We start from the raw sequence: 22,711 nt of genomic DNA, 5'->3' as shown, positions 1-22,711 counted from the left end.
TACCACACATTGCTTATTGCTTCTCCCTTCACATTTCACAAGCATAGGATTGTCCATTAGCAAAGTATTCCCATTTCATTCTTGTTTGCATTCATAGTGACATTGTGATTTATTGCTCTTGCTATGTACTATGTGTTGTCAACCAAGTTTTCTTGTAAGCTCACAAGGAACTCATGGTGCAATACTTTTGGATGCTACTGCTTATAGATTATGTATACATTAGTATAGATTGCATCAACAAGTCCCCAAAATCCAACAAATCATGCTTTCTTCAATTGATTATGATGAAGCAAGACACATAAATTGATGAAAGATGTCACAACGTGCCTTATTATCATTATACTCCTCAATTGTTTCAGGGCATCAAACTATAGCTTGAGTGCTACTAACTTGTCGTGTGCAACTTACATTACCCATACCCCATACATTACTTGAAAGAACCATGGGTTTAGCATCTTGCCAACAACAAGCAAACAACCTACTCTTTCTACAATATGCGTAGCATAATCAACCACGAGCTATTGACTTATCCAACCATACATGATCCTTGGGCTGCCACACTTTTGAGTTCTTTGCAACAACCATAGTTCCTACCCCTCCAAATCCATTGTTTGCCAACCATTGCAAAAGCTTAAATGATATAAATCATTTATCAAAGTATACATGATGCCCCTTAGCTGGCAAGGATTTTACAAGTTGAACCATTGTGAACCTAGACCATTACTTAGAGGTTTGATTTATTGAAACCTTGTGAGACTCATTTTTATTCCAAAGTCAAGAAATTGAAGTACATCCTTTGTTTCACCAATCAGCCTTAATATTTGAGCGCTTTTGTAAGGTAGTAGATAGCAAGAACTAAATCTGGAAATCGAAAGAGGGCGTTCATATCAATAGAATGTTGTGCCCGCATTTTCCCCTAAAGAATTGAACCACATAAACTTGTATTTGTTTCCTTTATGATTGATTCAACAAGATCTAAAAGAAACAAAGGAAGGAACAATTAAATGGACTTGTTCGTCTTTGAGAATGTATCAAAGGTTTTTGGTTCTACTTCACAAAATAGAAGAGGGATAAATATATTTCTTGGCTCATATAGATGTCCCTCTCCACTTTCCCATTCTATTGTCTCAAAAGGCCTCTCATAAAAATCTCTTCCATTTGGAAGTGTTTCGAATTCTATAGCCTCATCACTTATTTATTCAAACTCCATATTTGAGTCTCCTTCTATCATCTCACAAGGAACTATGGCCACTACATGAACAATTGGCTTCTTCGGTCTACCCCTTATTTTAGAAGAGTTACTTTTTTCTTGTACGTTCTACTCATCCAATGGTGTTTCATAAGAAGCATGATTATGAGATTTCAAAGGAGTTGCCTCAAATTGCATGATTTCAACATTTTATAAATCAAGCCCATTTCCACTTGGTAAGGATATGAGATGAGCAATTACATCCAATGTTTCATTCAATTGTGCATCTTGGGTTGTCACAATTTGCATTTTGCTTATTTAGTCCATCCTCTTGTGCATATTTAGCATTTGCATCATTCACGCAAGCATTTTCTCTCATATATTGCAACTTTCTTTTTCTAAAGGTTGGCAATGGTATATCATCATCATCATCATTGATAAATACATTATTTTCATTTGATATTAGAAAATTTGTTAGGGTTTCTAAAGAAAAGTCATAATGGACTGGATCGTTTTGTTGCTTGACAAATGCTTTTGGATGCATCATACTCAATGATCTTTCGAATGTAAAACTCATTATACCACTCTTTCCAAACTATTGACATGCAAAAGCCTTTCCCCACTATGATACTAGCACCTTTAGCTCTCTACCATGATAAGGATGTGACATAGATGAAGTTGCAATACCCATTACCTACATAGACATTCTTTCATGATGCCATATGTCAAGATCTTGCAAGGGAGAGAGAGAAGAGAGGCGAAAAGGTAATAGCACAACAATCTTAGACTTGTTACTCATACTACTCACCACATTATTCATCACATTGGAACACATAAGCTAGCTAAGTGTATATGATAGAAGAGGCATGAACTATGATGTGTCATGGATGTTATTATGTGTAGTTGTAATAATTTCCAGCTAGTAGCTAAATTTAATGATTAACTAATCATGTCAAGCTAGCCACCCCACATATTGCTAACCTTGGAAGCAGAATCACCACCCTTTTTGGCGTGTGTTTGGTGGTTGTATGGGTGGCTATAACTGGCATCGATTCACAAGGAGCTACTATTGGCGCAGCATTGAGGGATGACAACCTACCGGCTGCCAGCCTGCTATTGGTGTTGATAACAATTTGTTATTGGAGTCGGTTCACACCCTGTTACTATGCATAATGACAAGACAATAATCTCGAAAGGTTGCGGAGGCAGAAGCCAAGCTGCTATAGCTTGTGTCTACTACTAGCATCGAGTGACACTTGAGCTATCCTGATCTAAACGAATAGGATCATGACAGTCGGGTAAATATAGACATACTTGAGCTATCCTCACATGTTATAACCTTAGATGCTACAAAGGAGAGACGATTGTAGAAGACGCAACAACTATAATCGTGGAGCTCCCAAGAATGACTAGTGTCCTCAAAAGCCTACAACACACGAAGCAGTGTGCATCAAAAAAGAGAGTAGAAATATTAGAAGCAAGAGGGAGAATGTGTGTCAAGCGTATCTCGAGGTCTCTAGGCTAGTGAAGGAGGGAGGGTTTTCTAATAATATCATATCCAATAAGAGCTTTCCCACCCTAACCCTCACTCCCTAAAGAGAACTCATCAACCCCACCCTCCAAAGTGAACCATTCTCCTCCAAACTTTCCCCCCCACATTTATCTGAAATTTTACACAACTTGTGGTCCGTACATCTTTTGATGTTGATAACATTAATTGATTTCAAATTTTGTGGACATGTCGATACCCTCCTCTACTCCAAGCCTTATAATTTTTCTCTGCTATAAATGTTTTAAAATTGGATATTTGTGCAAAATTTTGAGATTGGTTTGTGGCCGCTTTTGTGGCCTGCTACAAGTCTAGTGTTAAGGATCCACATGCTGGTTGGCTTACGGCTTATGTACCCAACCCTAATCATGTACTAGATGATCAAAAATTTGTAATGTTGAGCCAAGGAGTCCTTGAGCTCTAGCTTGAGAGAACATGTGATTGAAAGGAGAGAATCCTAAGAAGTAGAACACTAAGGGAATACCTCATCCAATGGAAGGACTCCTATCCTAAAGAAGATGCAACTTGCATTGATGATGAAGCCCTATATGAATAATACCCCTAGTTTCTCTTGAGATGAGGATCTCTCAATTCCTCTAAGGGGGAAAGGGTATATTAAACTTTAGACTTTTTATTAAAAAGGGGAAAAGTTTAAGCCTTCAACAAATTGACATTATTATCCTCTTTACAACCATCATCATCAATGTCACCAATTGCAATGTCTTCTCCATCTCTCGCTCACTACAAATATCCAAAGCAACCATGATCATGAAAAGAACATTCATGATCATCTCCATAGAGACCAAAATCCTTTTGGCTAATTAAGTAGGAGAAAAGAAAGGCAATGGAAACCTAAAAATAAGTAATGCAAAGGCTATATAAAGCCTTAACCATATGGCTTGTGAGACTATATGAAATTTTTTATTGCACTAAAGCGGGGCGGGGGGGGGGGGGGACAGAAAGGCAAAAAGGAAAGAGAGAGATAGAATGAAAAGATTGAGATAAAGAGAGAAAGAGAGAAAGAAGGAGAATAGGAACATACCAAGGTCCCAAAGGATTAAGCTTCTCACATGAATTTCCTTGCCCACTACAAATCACTCTCCTATCTCCATTTGCATACTCTCACACTAAATCCTATTGAATTTCCAACTATTAATACTAACCCCCTCTCCATTTCCTATTACTATTTTTTCCATTACTACCTTCATCCTTGATGCATCTTCTACTCACTATCCTAAACCCACCCAAAAATGCATCAAAAATCTCCAAATCTGGATCAAGAAGCATTATGTCGTCTCCTTTATCTTACTATCAATGCTCACTCTTCACAATCTAATACTTTCTTCTTACTCAACCCAAATCTAGACCTCCTTAGAGCTTGTATTTCTACCTTAACAAGTCTTGACTCTAGTGCACCTAATCCCTAGAAAACGAAGGAACGTTGGAGCTAGGCGAGAAGTAGAACGTACAAACAATGTTCCCACCACACCAACTCAAGTCTAGTTGTCCTTCTTGTGTTTTGAAAAGTATATTTGGATATTATAGTACTAAAAATATTAGTTGAAATGATAACAAATTAAGACACAACTACTTGAGTCCAAGGACCCTTGTGGACATCCAGAGAGTTAAGTCAATGGACAAAAGCATAGGTGCTTAGGAGGCAAATCCCAATAGGAGTAACCCCTCCCATCATGATACCTAGTTTATTCATAAAACTTTCTACACAATTTGATGTTTATATTGCAATGAAAAAATGATTGATTAGTAAAATATAAGAAAATTCATCAAAAATATGAATTAACTTCTATCTTTTAAAAGGAAATCCTTATGCAATCAAAACTCAAAGAAGTTAAGATAATCGTAACATTGGTTAGATACTGTCCTAATTAGCTAATAAAGATATATTAATCTTTGAAACTAGCTAGGGTTAGTAGAACATTGGTACTTTCCTACATAATTTTCTAGCAAAGTCTCTTGATGAGAATTTCATTATTGGAAAGAAAATAAATCTCAACTAAAGACCATGAAATTGAAATCAAAAATATATTAAATTACACTTAGATCTTTTGAAGAAGGAAGTCCTTCAATGCTTGAGATAGATGCATCATCTCATTCTTGATTAGGAATCAAAGACGACCACCACGATTAAGAAAATGGAAATGAAATAGACCAACGAAAGTCATCTCATCAACAAAGCCTAAGACCCAAGGTGGGGGGGGGGGGGGGGGCGGGGGGGGGTGGTGGAGGGCTGACTATAATTACTTGGGTGTTGTAGGACTATCTTAACCCCTATGAGCCTAGGATAGATCTCCTCTCGAAAGGCCCTGATAGACTTTGTGTTTTCTATCCTTCAAGCAAAGACTTCATATGGACTCGAAAAATTATTGTAATGATTCTAAAGACAATGGATTTGAATAGATATTTTATTTTCCAAAGGGAATGCGTCAAGTTAATTAGAAAACTAAAACTACTGCTTGAGGGAAGCAATGGTTAGATTTCCAACAAGTCTTTCCAACAACAGTTGGCCTCGGTTAGTTGGGAAGCAATGGTTAGATTTCCAGCAAGTCTTTCCAACAACAGGTGGCCTCAGTTAGTTGAGAAGCTTCCATTAGAAAAATCAAAGCACTAGATTAGGACAAGTTAGGAAGGGCCGAATGGTGACTCTCCTAATATCTCATCCTAGATCTCAACCAATATTGCTTTAGGGTGTTAGAGTCAAGACTATATCATATGGGTAGAGGAGTTGATGCATATCGCTCCCCCTCGTTTCTCACTCTCTTTGAATAAAGTGCAGCACTAGTCCACTTCATTTTGGGGAATGATAGCAAAGTAGTCACCTTAATATGATGCTAGATGATGTTGATAGGAGACCATAGTAAAAATTTTACGCCCACTTCAATTCGATCCTTGTGTGGTTGAGGCAAAGCTTACCCCTGTGAGGTAGACTTAAGACACTTTAGGTTACAAAGTTTGGTTATTCCAAAGGAGTTCCATATAAAATAAAACACCTATCTCTCTTGCAAAATTGTTGGATCCTCATCTTGCAAGATGAGCATTTCTAGCATCATATAAGATGCTCAAGTCTCATTGGTGTGCAAATCCCAATAATCTTTACCAATGTATCCTCTTTTTCATCACAAGTATAGATTCGAGGTAAAATAACCTCATCATACACAAATCCAAAGCAATCACAAACAAACAAAATTAAATGATCATGTCATAGATGAATCTATCCTTTAGTTTGTTCCCATTTTTCGTTCCTAAAAAATGAAGTGATATCTAAAGGTCTTTTTGAGGTCTCTTGGGTTTTAGGACTATCTTAACCCCTATGAGCCTAGGATAGATCTCCTCTCGAAAGGCCCTGATGGACTTTGTGTTTTCTATCCTTCAAGCAAAGACTTCATATGGACTCGAAAAATTATTGTAATAATTCTAAAGACAATGGATTTGAATAGATATTTTATTTTCCAAAGGGAATGTGTCAAGTTAATTAGAAAACTAAAACTACTGCTTGAGGGAAGCAATGGTTAGATTTCCAACAAGTCTTTCCAACAACAGTTGGCCTCGGTTAGTTGGGAAGCAATGGTTAGATTTCCAGCAAGTCTTTCCAACAACAGGTGGCCTCAGTTAGTTGAGAAGCTTCCATTAGAAAAATCAAAGCACTAGATTAGGACAAGTTAGGAAGGGCCGAATGCTGACTCTCCTAATATCTCATCCTAGATCTCAACCAATATTGCTTTAGGGTGTTAGAGTCAAGACTATATCATATGGGTAGAGGAGTTGATGCATATCGCTCCCCCTTGTTTCTCACTCTCTTTGAATAAAGTGCAGCACTAGTCCACTTCATTTTGGGGAATGATAGCAAAGTAATCACCTTAATCTGATGCTAGATGATGTTGATAGGAGACCATAGTAAAAATTTTACGCCCACTTCAATTCGATCCTTGTGTGGTTGAGGCAAAGCTTACCCCTGTGAGGTAGACTTAAGACACTTTAGGTTACAAAGTTTGGTTATTCCAAAGGAGTTCCATATAAAATGAAACACCTATCTCTCTTGCAAAATTGTTGGATCCTCATCTTGCAAGATGAGCATTTCTAGCATCATATAAGATGCTCAAGTCTCATTGGTGTGCAAATCCCAATAATCTTTACCAATGTATCCTCTTTTTCATCACAAGCATAGATTCAAGGTAAAATAACCTCATCATACACAAATCCAAAGCAATCACAAACAAACAAAATTAAATGATCATGTCATAGATGAATCTATCCTTTAGTTTGTTCCCATTTTTCGTTCCTAAAAAATGAAGTGATATCTAAAGGTCTTTTTGAGGTCTCTTGGGTTTTGTTTAATTTAACTCTTAAAATACACAATTTTTAAATACAAAATCCTAGTTTACTTTTCTAACACTTGATTTCTCTTTTTTCAACCGTTTAATGTATGGATAACCATCCTCATGAAACTAAGTGAGAAAATTGATGATTCAAAAGTGGAATTTCATAGAAATCATTACTCTATTAATTTCCCAACCTGCTTGTCATCATTTGGCCAACTGTGATTGCATGCAATTACTACAATCTAGGGTTGCAACACAACCATTGCCATTTTAGATTGTTGGGCTTCCATGGCTTCCTTAGATTGCAATTTAGACTCAAATTATGCCTCTACTTAAGACAAAGGTTCATAAATTATGGTTTCATGTACAATCCATCTACATTGCTTCACTACCATAGAACTAGTTTTCAAGATGCCTTTTGTGCACAACCAAGGAGACGATCTCCAAACACTAATGTACTATTGCAAAGAGCAAAGCAGGGCTCGAGCAATAGTCTTTGAATTTTTGTAGCTCATTCTAATGTCATCTATTCATCTCGATCACCTCTAGATAGTCTCTTGCAAAAACAGGATTTAGAGTAAGTGATTTAGGGTTTGTCTAAGTGTGAACAAACTTAAGAATTGACGTAATATGAGATGCTTATGAGGAAGAAGAGTGTATGATCAACAACTAGGCCAAAAAAATTTAGAATGTTGCTTCCAACATCAATTGCATTGCTTTGAATGGAACATACTGATGGACTCTCTCTTCAACACTAGATCACATGGCTCCAAGGGTTTGATTTGATTCGCAAGATGGATGCTTGTATGATTTTTTTCAAAGAAAAACAAATATAATAGGGACTTCTTGGGGAAGGGGAGAGAGAGAGAGAGAGAGAGAGAGAGAGAGAGAGAGAGAGAGAGAGAGAGAGAGAGAGAGAGAGAGAGAGAGAACACAATATGCTTTTCGTATTTTTCTATTAATTTTCCTCCCAAAAAGTAAAGTTAGTGTTTAGCTTTGTGAAAAGAAAATTAGGTTTGTTTTCTTTATTTATCCTATTCCTCCTATCATTTTATTATAAAAAAGTGATTTCACTTGTTTCTTGTGGGTTTAGCCTAATGTGATCCTAGTATTAATTAATGTGATGTAAAGTCATAAGGTGGGTAATTTTTTGAGAAAATTGCATCTACACAAATGCTTTTACTTTGTTTGACGTTAAACATTCTATTTTAGTCTTTTGGATTTTCTCATATTTTAGTTGTATGTATTAAATTTTATTAGTTAAATCCACTTTTAACAACATACAAATGTGCAAATGTGTTAATAATTTACATACTTGTTTAACACCGATCTGGTTTTTTTCCAAGAAATGTGGGACAAGGGGCTTCAACCACTTAATCGAAGGGAAGAGGGCACTCAACATGACAAGTCATATGAGCATGCCTAGGATGCCTTGCCCTTTATGTGCTATGAGAGTATGAAGTAGGGGAAATGGGCTAGGAGGTTGAGCCCTAGCTATAATGAGCATAAATGCTCTCTTTTTTTTTGAAATAATATTTGATCCAAGCATTACCAAGACATTTATAGAAATATATGGCGGCACTACATTATCATTATACATAACTCTCATCATGGGCTGCTACAATGCAAGACCTAAAGATCATCCAACCTCTTTGTTTGGGGTTAGTCCACCTTGAGTTGTCTTTAGAAGGTGGCTCTATTTGCTTCAACTCTTCTTTGTACATGTATTGACTCATTGATAAATGTGTGCCATTGAAAAATTTGGATAAAGATTCCCAAACTAAACAATGAATGGTATCAGCATGTTGTCTTGCAAACAATACTAGTAAACTTCAAAGGCCTTGCTTATTTGTAGTAAGTTCAAACCCATATGCATTCTAAAACATCAAAAAAGGTTACCTTGCTTTTTCTAGCACAATTAGTCCTACAACGAGTAAATATCTATAGTAAAGTTGTAATCAAGATACTCAACCAATACAATTCTACTATAGCATTACCAATTGAGGACATTTTTTGGTTTTATTTAAATGATAGGAAACTTCAAAGGCCATGCTTATTTGTAGTAAGTTCAATCCCAAATGCATTCCAAAACATTAAAAAAGGTTACCTTGCTTTTTTTGGCGCATGTAGTCCTACAACGAGTAAATATCTTTAGTTAAGTTGTAAATCAAGATACTCAACCAATACAATTCTACTACATCACTACCAATTGAGGACATTTTTTGGTTTTATTTAAATGGTCTTTATTCTTAGAGTGCTACAAGGTATACAAAAGACAGTCCTTGTTGAGTAAGTATTTCTTTACTGACTCTCATAGCTATAGATGGAAGACTCTAGGTAGAATGGGTGTGAATAGCATGCAAAACAACTATCCACCATGTCTTCAAGATGAGAAGTACATCAAGATAGAAGGACTAACACGCCAAGATGGAACCATGCTATGGCAAAACAATCAATCCCCATATTTACATCAAAATATAAGAACTATAGGCCATCTATATGAGTGGGATCAAAAGTTCAACAAAAGCTGAGGTGATTGCAATCAAAACAAACGAGCGGTTTGGGTAGTTGGCTATTTCTTGAGAAAACTATTAAAGAATAGCCTCAAACCTCTATTGAAACGAATAAATCTTATTACACATTACCAAGTTTACATTGGGGATATTAGAAAACTTGTATATTCCACAAAGCTACTTATTATGCCACTTGGGATATAGGCAATAGAGCACATTCACCCATTCATGCGGCATCAAGTAGCAAAAAGCAAACCAAGCAAAGCTCATTTGCCTTGAGAATAGTGCATCACCCCAAGGATCCATCCTTTGGTTAGTCAAAATCCATTAGACCAACATAAACAATGAGAGGTGCCATGTCCTTAGTCGTTCCAAGGCACACAATAAAGCTTCTATAGATTGGAATTGCTCAAAAAGATCTGGTTACATATCTCCTATAACTTACAGCGCTTATTGAGCCATTATTACAAAGATGATTGACTAGTCTCCCCCTTGTAGGATCAAAAGTAAGGAGCTTAGAGCTCTTTACCAGGATCTAACTCCTCAATTGCAATGATGGCAAGACCCAACTGAGCCTTCAACTCCTCCACGTCATATGGTAAAGCTCATGTTCCAGAGAGATTGCATGTGTAAACTTCTACCTGTACTTGAACTAATTTTTCATATATAGAGATATTCACTATATATAGCCTATTTTTGTATGATTTCTTCCTATGTTTTTTTAGCTCCTCCTTTCACTTGGGCAATCACTCCTATTAGGCTCATTCCAAAGGTAATTCTACGGATCTATAAAGGCTACCTTTAACCAAGCTTGAGCCTTGTAGTTTTCCTCTACTTTCCCTGCTAGAAAGACTAGTTGGGCTTTCTATTGTTTTCTTTGGACAATGTTCTAGCCTCAATAGTGTGATCTCTGTCCTCACATCTTGCAATTTCATCCTCAGCCATTCGATTTCCTTACTATTTTCTTCCACTTGAGTTTAGAAATTATGGAGCTAAGCAAAACTAATGCATGAACTACTAATGTATTAATATATTTATTTCATGTTCGTCTTTAACTACTCATGCTTCTTCACATAGATGCTACGTTGTAATGATAGTATCTATTGTATGTGAGTTTTTTTGCAAGTGTGTTCTTGCAAGTCAATGGTGGACTCTACATGACGTTGCTTTTCTTCGTGTGAGGTAATCGTCTTCTTCTCTAACTCTGAAAGCTGTCTCTGCATATACTATGTTTTTGCCGTTTACGAAGACTACGTAACCTTGGGCAACCAAAGGTGATTTTGTTTCAGTCTGTTTTCCTTCCTCTGTCTGGTCTGTTCCCCTATGAGTGGCGAGGGAGTACCTGGTAGTGTGACAATTACCACAAAGGGTAGTGCAGCACTAGGAATTCCTAGTGCTATATTGACCACTATAGTAAGAACGTTACCAAAATTGATTGGTCTTTGTTTACACCTGCATTTTGCTCCAAGGTCTTGCCCGAGACACATGCGATGCGAGCTCGGGCTATGGGTTCACTAGCAAACCTCTGAACCACAAATCGTTCAAATTCTCTTGTCAAAAGATCCCATATGAGACCTATCGAGATTCTAGCTGCAAAAGTGCTTGCTCTATTGTAGGGCACCATATGGTCGAAGACTCATATTACACCGAAGTCCCCCTCAAGAATAGCACAACAAACAGAAGTATATCTTGATTAATTACATTGCTTACAAGTTTATCCAATTTGTGTGGTGATAATCGAGGTTCATGTTAACTTTTCATACTTTATGATCCCCTGCTTGATTCCTAAAGCTGCGTCCTGCGGTCCACATACTTGTCCTTGAAGAAGACGCATGTTTATCTCACAGAAGCTGAAACAAGAATCCGTCAAGCTGGAGTAATTCTCAGTGGCAGGGCAAGATCAGAGGTATTGCAGATCTTTCTTCGTTGATTCTGGTCGCAGATCTTAACGTCCAAGGTACAATCTCTACTCTTATCTGGTTGACTTCTGCACAAGGCCGAGACAACAAAAACGGGAACACTAACTGGATGCGGGGAAGAGGTCCCACAAGGCCGAGCCGACTGGGAAACGGGAACACTTATTGGATGCAGATAATTGGTACCATCTATAACTCGAGGGAATCTTCAAGACTGACCAGCAAATAAAGAGGCCCTGCTACTCATCTTACTCAGGCTAGTCCAATGTGAGATCCTCCTTTAAGGACTTTATGGCCTACCTATTGTCATTTAGAACTGACTGCGATTGATTACTCTTGGCAGCCAATGCCTGTTGCGATTGGGAGTTGCATGAAAATAGACTAGCTACGTATGAAAAGTTTGGATTGGAAGAGATATAGGTTTAATGGCAAAAAGTGCACTCACTGTGAGGGATGTCTTGCAGGTGGAGCGATTGGGAGTTGCATGAAAAGAGACTAGCTACGTATGAAAAGTTTGGATTGGAAGAGATGAAATAATTTAATTGGCAAAAAGTGCACTCAATGTGAGGGATATCATGCAGGTGGATAGCAATCGTGCAGACAGTAGTCTGAAGCAATGAAAGCGAAGGGATGAAAAGGTTTAGCGGCAAAAACAAGCTACGTAGGGAAAGTTTGGATTGGAAGAGATGAAAAGGTTGAAAGGCAGAGTGCACTCGATGTGAGGGATGTTTTGCAGGTGGATAGCAATCTAAGAATCATGCTGACGGTAGTCTGAAGCAATGAAAGCGAGCAGGTAAGACTGCTACCAGCAGCTATGGACTTCATACAAATCAACTTTGATGGTTGAGCACAAGAACATGGACTGATACAAATCAAGGGACCTTTGATGGTAGTGCACACAAAGAACATGGACTTTAGTGCCGATTTTGAAAGGGCAGGCCAGGAATCTACGTTTCTTTTAGAATCAATAGAAACAAAGGGCTACCATCCAGTTCATAATGAAGCTAACTAGCGCTAAAAGGGGAAACACAGAAAACAGTCTGCTAGTAGCACTATGGTTGTCATTGTTCACTGTGAGACAAGGATGGTGGCATTGTGATAGACGACTGAAGCCCTGCCAAAGCAGTCCAAAACTTGAATGCTCACTAGCTAAAGGTCACCAGAAAACCTGACAACCATGATTGTATCATTCTTTAGTAATGCTTGTTGCTCAAGAATTACCATTTGTATCAATAACTATGTTACATGTGCTGGCAAATTAAATTACAGTTTTGTTTGGGAAGAGACCTGTCATCACAAACCCTATTACAGACAATATTGCATCTCTTGAAGATAATGTTTTCAATGTATACTAGCTTTCAAAGTGTTCCCTAGGACGGTAGAAGTCAACAAACTGGGATATCAAGTTTCAAATGATATCTCAATTGCCATTCGATTGTTTGGAAGCCTATAAATAGTCTTTTCAGATGATGCCAAAATTATTTCACATTAAAAACCATGTTGGTATCATTATTTGCAAAGCTTAAGACTTCCATACTGTTGATAAGCCAAAATCATAGCAAATAAGTGCAAGTAGCATTATAACAGGATAAAGAAACAGGTCTTGTATGTGTATGTGCATGCATCTACAGTTAAGGGTTTTTTTCAAAACAATACTCTGCTCACATAGGCTAGTGCAGGCATCTTAACAAATACTCTGCTCACATGGGAGAGTGCAGGCATCTTAACAAATACTCTGATCACATGGGCTAGTGCAGGCATCTTAACAAATACTCTTCTTACATGGGCTAGTGCAGGCAACTTATCTGTAAAAGTAAACACAAATCATGCAAGTTTCTGTAACCCATAGCTATATATACACACAATAAAGTTGTTATTATAGTCAAGTTACTGTACAAAAAAACAGATTAAAAGACAACATAGTTTTGTGTCACCTCATGTGCATTTAGCACCTAAGGGAATCCCTACCAAAGTACCATGGACAATCTGTGTCATGTTCTATACAGTATTCAGAACCATTAAAATTGAGCGAGAGGCCACAAGGGCCCCTCACCGAAATTGTTATGTCAGCACCAAATTTACATGGTGCTCACCAATTCAGAAGTTGACTTGGCAACAGGGTACGATGGGAAGGAGTGGATACCACATACCCCTCGAGGATTGCCAGTGCTCCTTGCAATATGCACATAACCATCCAAACCCCACTCCTCACTCCAGGAGTTCTTAATGATCCAGTAGTCCCTGCCATTCTTGTCAGTGCCATAACCCACAGCAAGGACCGCATGATCAATATCATTGGGGTCATCAGAGCATGAACTAAATATACCCTGCACAGAGTAAACACCAACAAATTTTGATATACATACCATAGCCCTTTCTACATATTCCTCCTAGATGAGACTATATCTAGATGTGCAATCACAGAGCAAACGGTTCACTCTAAATATCTGCAGTATTAAGAACAGAGGGTAAATAGATTTAGTGCAGTACTAAGACAAGCATAAACTTACATCTGCATACAGCTGAAAGTCAGATGTCCCAGCATTGATTGCAACACTGACAGGGCGTTGTGACACAGCACACATGAGGGCATCTTCATCATTAGGGTTGACATCCTCATAGCCATCAATGGTGACAGTTTTCTTCAACTTCTGCAGAACAGAAGTCTTCGTGAGACATCATGAACATAATACAAATCAGAAGGATGCTACCAACCAGATCAAAGTAGCACACCTTCAGCCACTTGCAGAACTTGGATCTGCCGGTGCCACTGACATAGGGATACCCATCCTCTGAGTTGATGCCACCATTCTTAATCACCCACTCAAAGGAGGGGTCCATAAGCCCACCGTTGCACCCATAATTGCTGTGCACACAGCTCACAAGCTCCTGCTCAGAGAGGCTCGCAAGCTCACCAGTTGCAATGGCATGGGCGCCCTCAATAGCCCCCACAGAGGAGAAGGCCCAGCAGCTCCCTGTCCAGTCAACAAAAGACAGGTTTTAAGAACCACGACCGCCACAAAGACTTCCAAGTTAGATCGTTCAGTCCTAAAACAAGATGTGTTTCCCATATTAAGATCGCATGAATAATGGAGCTCACCCCAGAAGACCTGTTGAACATTCACAACAGACGCAATTTTCACAGAAAGGACCAAAAATAAGACCCTGGATATACCTAGACACGACTCAAAAGCGCGGCATACTAATGGTCAGGAAACTATTAAAAACAAAGACTGACGTATGGAAAAGGTCAGCATTCAGAGATTATCAGACCACCATAAAGCCAACTACAATGCCACTCTGTAAGTAGCTCCAAAATGTCTTGCGAAGGCGCAAAGGACCGACTTGCGGATCAAGGCTTAGAAAGAGAGCTTCTAATGACTAGCTTGCGATACAATATTCTTTTGAGGAGAGCATCCTAGGATAAGCTTGCAGAACAAAGACCTCATGTCAAGACCACAACAAACATCTTTAAGAAAGCACCAAGTAAAATAAAGATCCTATTAAAAAATTATACGAACCGACTTAAAGGACGTTATCAAAAGTTTTTAAGGAGTAACATAAAAAGAACACAGACCTTATGGAATTAGAATTAGGAAAACAAAGTTCGTATGGGGGAGCTTCTATATGTCTTGGGCGCAAAGGTTTGACTTGCAGATGAAGGTTTCGATAGAGTTTCTAATGACTAGCTTGCGATACAAGCTTCTCATAAGGAAAGCATCCTAGGATAAACTTGCAGGACAAAGACCTCCCTTCGAGACCACAACAAATACATTTAAGAAGGCACCAAAGGCTTAAACCAAATAAAAGCTCACCAAAGTTCCTATGAAAATCCCGTAAGGATTATAATTAACGGGACAAAGATCTCATGTAAAAGAGAATAAGTAACACATTATGGAAAGCTTCTGAGGATCAAGCAAAATAAAGTTCTTACGGAAAGCTTAATGGGACAAACTTACAGAATAGAGTCTTCAAAGAGGGAACAAAGATCTAACATGCCAGGCAAGGCTCAGGAGCATAGCCTTTCAACGAGAGAAGGCAGTATAAGAGGAAGTAAGACTTACCACACTGTCCCTGGTCTTTCACAGGGGTGACGGCACCCTTCTGGCGCCAGTCCATGGCATGAGGGAGTGCATCAGATCTGCTGCAGGTAGATCGGCGGACTTGCTTGAGGACGCCAGCTTTGGCGGCCGAAGGCCGGAAGCCGAGGTGCTTGGCCTTGAACTCCTCCAGGGTGAGATCTGCAAACTTGTTGAGGCCTAGCCTGTGCGTGTGCGGGCCGGCCTTACTATTATGCTCATGGATGTAGAAGAGGTTCCGCTTGAAGATCTGGAAGCGGCTGTGCTTCTCGGAGGAGCCGTCACGTCCGATGCGGTAGTCCTTGGAGTGGCGGTGGATCCAGTGCTCGAAGAGGCGCAGGAGCCTGTCCTCGGAGGAGAGGTCCTCGGGCTTGTACTCGACATGGCGGGAGGCGGATGAGAGGGAAGCGAGGAGGAGGAGGAGGGAGAAGGCGAAGAGGAAGGAGGAAGGGGAAGCCATGGCGAGACAGAGGGGAGAGCGAGGAGGGATGTGGGGAGGAGGAGGAGTTACATAAGGGTGGGGGAAGGGATAGCACCTAGCGATAGGGTTAAGGGCGAGAGAGGAGCAGGGAAAGGAGAACTTGTTGTACACGGCAAAAGGCGAGAGGAATCGCGAGATCAATAATCCCCCCCCCCCCCTCTCTCTCTCTCTCTCTCTCTCTCTCTCTCTCTCTCTAGTGTTGCAATTTTCTAACCCTTCCCTCTCTCGGTCTCTCTCGCCTGTTAAACCTTGCTGACTCGTGCTTCCCTCTCTCTCTCTCTCTCTCTTTTTTTTTACTTTATCTCTGGTCTCTATCGTGCCAAAGGAATATGCCAAAGCACGGGTTCCTCGTGTCTCTCGCGCCACTCCGTTTCAACCCTGCGCTATTGGCCCGCCACCCTATCAGCGCCCGCCACGCATCATGTCCTCACATTTGCCCGATGCGCACGGCTTTTTTCTCTTTCTTTCGAGACCCTGTGTCTGCGCTGCCTGCATCGCTTCTTGAACTCCCATTCAACCAATCGCATCCCTTTCTACTTTCTTTCGGTCTTATAAGTTATCGCCCTTTTGCCCGCCCCAAACCTCTTCCAGTCTTCCCTCTTTTTGAGGGGCGGAATTTTTTAATAGGCCCAAATTTCTCGCACCCCTGATTTTAAACGTCCCTCAATCTCTAAAGTCATTTGCCAATCCTCCCACTTGCCCACATCAACAGCCTTTTAAAATTGTATAATGTGCTCCTGTGTATTAATATACGTAAAGGCCAAGAGAAAAGAAACATTTACAACAGCGCGTGTACTTCTAGGCACAGCCCATTGCGGTGTACTTCTTGGAGCTGTTCACACGAGGGGTTTTCTAAAAGGTTCTGATTGCAATCTAGGAGCCCCTCTAAACACCTTGGGGGGAGGGGGGGAAGGGGGGAGGGGGGGTTTAGGGGTTTCCCAATTTTCTCTCAAAACCCCCAGCTTTGTGTAAAACTTGCTTGCTCTCATTTTCCCTCCTAAAATACCCCACTATTTTGAGGTTACACCTCCTGGCCTGCACAAGGACTTACCAGAAATGAGGTCTTTCAACCGTTTGATCTACCCTACTTTTGTAGCAACAACATCTTCTCTAGCTCAAGCAATAAGTTTCTTGCCATGGATATTGTTTGCTCTTCTGCAACCTACTGGTTTTGAGGCACAAGCATGTCGACGAACCACTTTGCACAAAGGTACGCTTGGCTTATTCAAGATGCCTAACCGTACTACCCTTCTTATCCTTCTTCTTCTTCTTGCATCTTGCCCCCACCCACCCTACATTTCTTGGATCGCAAATGTTTGCTAATTTGTGTGGATTTATTGTCCTTTTGTTTAAAAGAATTATTGACACGATGGTCCAACTGTAATTGTTCGATTACGTGTTGTGATTCTAGTTGGGAAGTCTTCCAATCTTGTTCTAAGTAGATCATCCACATGTGTTTTTGAGTAGATTATCTACACGTGATTGAGTTTAAAGGCAAGTACAATGGAAGGCAAGTAGTTGTTCAATTACAAATTGCTTATGAAATTTTACTATTACCTTTTCATCGATTTACATTGCATTCTCGATTCATGCAAAGCCCCCTATGCATCCTACTTAAATTATATTTGCATTGTGCTCCATCAATGCACATCTTCAGGTAATGTCCTCATAACTTGTTAATGATTCATATATACTTTTTCTTAATGAATGTAAGGAGTCCAGAAAATGAAGAAAAGGCATTCCTACATGTTTGTCATGCATGTTTGTCCTCCTACATTGTATTGAAGTGTGGTGGTTGTTTCTGTTAAAGCATGTAAGTCACCGAATCATGAAAGAAAATATTTAGTGCTCAAATTTACTGCATGGCCTATCACATGCGGATCGGATCAAGTCTTATAACTGATGTAACATAGCCCAATATGACTTGGAATGAACCGTTACATAGGAAAAAGACCCTCTTGTAAACACTAGAATAGTCATTTCAATAAGCATAATGTAGTTTTGTGTTTTTGGAACTTTGCATTTCCTTTGTTCTCACATCAAAATAAGTGTGTTTTATGCAATACTATGCAAATGCTAAATGTTTGCGGTGTTGCCAATTTTTTATTATCCTTCATTCATCACTTACAAATTTATGTTGCCTAAAATAGCCAGTCAATGCTGCGTGATATACTTCACTTTACAATGTGTGTTTGTTTAAAGTGGGACTTTGAGCCATGCAAAAGTGTCAAATGTACTTTGTTTCAAGTAAATCATGCAGCCATGGTTTACCTTTCATTATTACATGTCGCACAAAATCAACACAGATCATCATGTCAAAGTGTAGCAAATGCAAAAGTGTATGACTAGATTGAAATAAATAAATGAACATGGAGAGAAGAGAGAAAAAGAAAGAGATGTTACAATGTTGAAGACAGCAAGTATGAATGCTGAATACTAAAGGCAGAGATATATACAACAGGTTATGAGTGTATAACCAACTAGAGCTCTCTCTCAACATGCAAAAAATTGAAGTGATTTTGATCGAAGGATAGGCTTGCCTACATATGCATAAAATAATACATAAATTTGATCGTGTTAGTATGTTAAATCTAGCCGACTGATGTTGAATATGGTTGGTGCACATAAAAAAACAAAATAATGTTGAGAACAACTGCTTGCCAATGGCATAATTTGTCTATCCTGTATGGCCTACCCAAAATCCTGCTCAAAAACTTGGGAATTGATAAATCGGTGCACGTGCTCCTGAACATGGTACAACTGCCTAAATTGCCTTGAACATGCATGTTCCCGAGGGATGACCAAATCTCCAACACCCCCTCTTAAATCTTAGATGTAGCATAAGACTAAGGGATCTCGAATGCCAACAAAGATCGGGCCTAAGGAACTACCTTGGTAAATAAATCTACCATAGTTTTCTCTCTCCTGTAATACTCCACATCAATGGTCCACCCAAGAGTTCTCATGAATGTAGTGATACTAGATCTTTATGTGCTTCATCCTACAATGGAAAATGGGATTGTATGCCAAGGCTATGCAACTCTCATTATCACATAGAAGTATAGTAGCTCATGTTCATAAATAGCCAAGCTCCTCCAACAAACACCAAAACCAAATGGTCTCACAAGTAGTAGTACAAGCCACTTGGTACTTAGCCTCTTACTTCTCCAAGAAATCACATATGTTCCTAGAAAAAAACAATAACCTATTGCCGATCACTTATGATTAATATCACCAACATAGTCAAAATTTGTCTAGCCTCGTAACACCAAAGCTGGAACCACTTACACTTGCTTAATAAAACATGCCTAGATTGGGGGTCCCCATAATAGGAACCATAGGATTTGTAAGGTAGCTTACTAACGAATTTTCTCGGGTCCTCTAAAGTCATAAAACTCACAAGCAAACCAACTAGAAAGCACAAATCAATGAGAGTATTCAAAAGCCAAATCAATGATCCAACCAACTATCTATAATGGAAATCATTCTCCAACAATGAATCTATATGAGCCCTAGCACTCCAATTTGGATCCATGGGAGTAGAAAATGTCCAACACTCCTGTATCTCAAAGGTGGTCAAGAGTTCCTGCAAATACTACTAATGGGAGAGAAAGATCGATCTCTTAGTCTACCATACCTCATGAGGTAGAAATAAATGAAGAAGCCCCATACTTGTCATCCCATACTTCTCCTGGAGTCTTGCCTTAGAGAGAATGTAATATCCCTACCACCCTTTGCGTATGAATTTGTGCTTACATAGGGGGGATGAAAGCAAAGCTCAAAAACCTTTATAAAAGAAAAGAAAAATAATCATCCTTGTCGATCGTCTCATCTTCTCTATATGAAGTTGCCACACTAACCAATTATTCATTCTCTCCTCTTCAAGTTGATACAAACAAAATGTCCAATCCTAGAGCTACCAATACAACTTGCAGATCTGAGTGAGAGACGTTACTGTCCAAGCAAGAAAATGGAAGACAATGCCAAGATACCATTTTAGTCTATTTTTTATATTTTGCCCATTACTTCTTGTAAATATCCTCAAAAGGTATAGTAAACTTCTAGAACATGGTGACATGTAGAAAACAAGTGGCTTTTCATCTAATTTTGGGAAATCTCATAAAAAAAGGGCTCTCGAATTCACATGACACGTGATCACAGTTTTCAGGTGCAGTAAAAACACTAAGAATAGGACGAGGAGAGAAGGAGTGATTCGGGGGAATTCTAATCAGGTGTCTTGGAATTTTACCCCCCTTTTGGAGCCAATGGAATTGTCAAATTTGCCATTTGAGAAGCAAACTAGAAGCTAGTGTTTGATGCGCATTTTTTGGTATAACAAGGAGCTCCAAGAGATCTAATGCTTGGAGATTACTTTTGAGTGGTAATAGACATTGTCTAGATAATCCAAGAACCATTTATCTTTGAGTTTAGACATCATACGATCAGCTTATGACTGTCATAATAAATAGGAATACATAGGGCTGAAGTGTGTTTGGAGTCCCATACAAGGTTTTTGTTTCCCTTCTCATGTTCTATCAATTCATATATATAGTGCTTCCGGGAGAAGTACTTGGGCTTCTTCTACCAAGAAATCACCTAAAGCTATTGACAATCGGTTAGTTTGGAGTCTTTGTATTGGATGTACAATAGAGTTTACATGTAATACATGTAGAGTCTTAATCATTGAGCTTTATCTTTATCTTGTGTGTAAAGGCTTTGGCAGACTTTGTAGAAGCTTTTATGATTGATTCATGATGTATGGATATGTCTTGAAGAGAAGTTGATTTCCAGTATTCTTGGGATTCATTTGAATCTCCTGCCTATTCTTTTTCTTCTCTTCTATCTCCTATTCTCTACTTCCTTCTCTCTTTGATTCCCAGTGGATATGACATTTCGACTAAAACCCCTTTGGCATCACACTTCTCTTGCATTAAATGTTAGAGGTAGAAATATGGTAATGGTAGCAATAACCACGGTAGAGATTTTCAATCCAACATGGGTAAAAGTCACAGTCTTGTATGCAATCTCATTGTAAGTCTTGCAAATGTAAGTTCTCTTTAACATGTCATTATTGTGGGCAATAGAGTTATATTAGGCCGCAATGTTATTAAATGCAAAATGATAGGTGTAATGAGAAAGGCAAGGGGAAAGCACACAATAATGCAGAGTCCAATGATTGTAGCATTGTCCGTAGCCATTGAATAGGAAGTCTTCATGTATAGTGACATGCCATTTGACTTGCCAAACCTTCCAAAGGCTCATGTGCACTATATTTAAGGACATGCTTGCCAAAACCTTCCAAAGACTCATTGCCATGAAATAGGGAGTCTTCATATACATTGACTTGCCAAAACCTTCAAAAGACTCATATGCACTATCTTTAAGGACATGCTATGAAAGTGGCTAGAGGTGTTTTTCAATGACCCTTGTGTCCATTCGAGTTGGAAAGAGTACCTTGAGAAACTTCGACAAAGTCTTCGAGAGATGTCGACAGTATAACCTATCCCTAAGTCCCTTGAAATTTTAAATTTGGGTAAAGCATTGCATCATCTTAGGCCCAATTGTATCCAAGAATGGAATTAGAACTAACACAACTAAGACCAAGGTTATAATGAATCTCTCTCCACCCACCAATCTAAAGGGGGTGAAGTGCTTCCTTGGCCATACTGGGTATTATCATTGCTTTGTGTGATTAACTATGTAGCTATTTCTTGACCACTCTATAAGCTACTAATCACCTAGCATAGACTAAGGAATGCCAAGCCTCCTATGAAGCTTTGACTACACCCATCTTAAGAGGCTCGGATTGGACAATCGCATTCCACATGCACATTGACGCTTCCAAGTTTGCAATTTGAGCTATATTATGCCAACCTGATGAACACAATATGGATTTTTTTGTGAGTATTGGTGTCAACAACTCATAGAGATTGAGATGAATTATTGGACTACAGAAAGAGAAGAACTTGCACTATTAAAAAGTTTAAGCACTATCTCCTTGCTACTCCCTTCGCATCGTTTGTAGACCATCATGTACTCTTATACATCTTAAATAAGCCTTGTGCCATAGGATGCATCGCTTGATGGAAGTGCACCAAGGAAAATATCACTTCATTGATGATCACCTGTCTAGATTGACTAGCGGCAAAAAAGCTATAAGGGTTGATGACCAACTCCCCGTCAATCATATATACCACATTACACAAGAAGCTTAGCTCATCAAAGCTGATCTCACCCCTCATTGGGCTAATTATATTGTTCATGTCCTAGAGCAAGGCCTATCAAAATGGCAAATTGAGAAAGCTTGCCTCACACATCTCTTGATGAAGACCAAATCGTACCAAACTAATTGTAAGTCAATTATACCACTTAGGGTAGGATGGTCTACTCATCAAGAGATGTAAAGATGTGTTGCAAGAAGTACATGGTGGCATTGCTAGTGGACACTTTGATGCAATTGCCACATCAGACGAGGTACTTTAATCCCAATTATGTGGCCTACACTCATCAAGGATGTAGCCTATTTTGTTAGGCATTATGATGGGTGCCAAAGGACAAAACTACCCATTAGAAAAAATAAAATGGAACTCATGCTAGTAGTTACCTGCCAACCCTTTGAAAAGTGGGATATTAACTTCATGGCACCC

The 22,711-nt window shown here is 39.1% G+C and overlaps 1 protein-coding gene across 1 annotated transcript; it reads right to left on the bottom strand.

Moving 5' to 3' along the window:
* Window positions 1-13,360: 13,360 nt before the first annotated feature.
* Window positions 13,361-16,203, bottom strand: LOC148035349 (cysteine protease XCP2-like). Its single transcript, XM_087680371.1, has 4 exons — window positions 15,569-16,203; window positions 14,238-14,479; window positions 14,015-14,155; window positions 13,361-13,831 (listed from the first exon to the last, which is right to left on the bottom strand). Exons 1-4 carry the CDS (start codon window positions 16,041-16,043, stop codon window positions 13,583-13,585), a joined length of 1,107 nt encoding a protein of 368 aa, XP_087536497.1. The 5' UTR covers window positions 16,044-16,203; the 3' UTR covers window positions 13,361-13,582.
* Between the last annotated feature and the right edge of the window lie 6,508 nt (window positions 16,204-22,711).

Source organism: Lygodium microphyllum, chromosome 6, assembly GCF_053477565.2.
Source record: "Lygodium microphyllum isolate KBCC chromosome 6, Lygodium_microphyllum_v1.1.10, whole genome shotgun sequence".
Taxonomy (NCBI): domain Eukaryota; kingdom Viridiplantae; phylum Streptophyta; class Polypodiopsida; order Schizaeales; family Lygodiaceae; genus Lygodium; species Lygodium microphyllum.
This window is presented reverse-complemented; position numbering and strand designations above follow the sequence as displayed.

Excerpts from the sequence above, each read along its gene's own strand:
- LOC148035349 (XM_087680371.1), bottom strand. The coding sequence starts at position 16,043 with ATGGCTTCCCCTTCCTCCTTCCTCTTCGCCTTCTCCCTCCTCCTCCTC. Across the intron at positions 14,156-14,237 it reads AGTTCTGCAAGTGGCTGAAG|AAGTTGAAGAAAACTGTCAC; the intron begins GTGTGCTACTTT and ends TCTGTTCTGCAG. Across the intron at positions 13,832-14,014 it reads ACTTTCAGCTGTATGCAGAT|GGTATATTTAGTTCATGCTC; the intron begins GTAAGTTTATGC and ends TACTCTGTGCAG.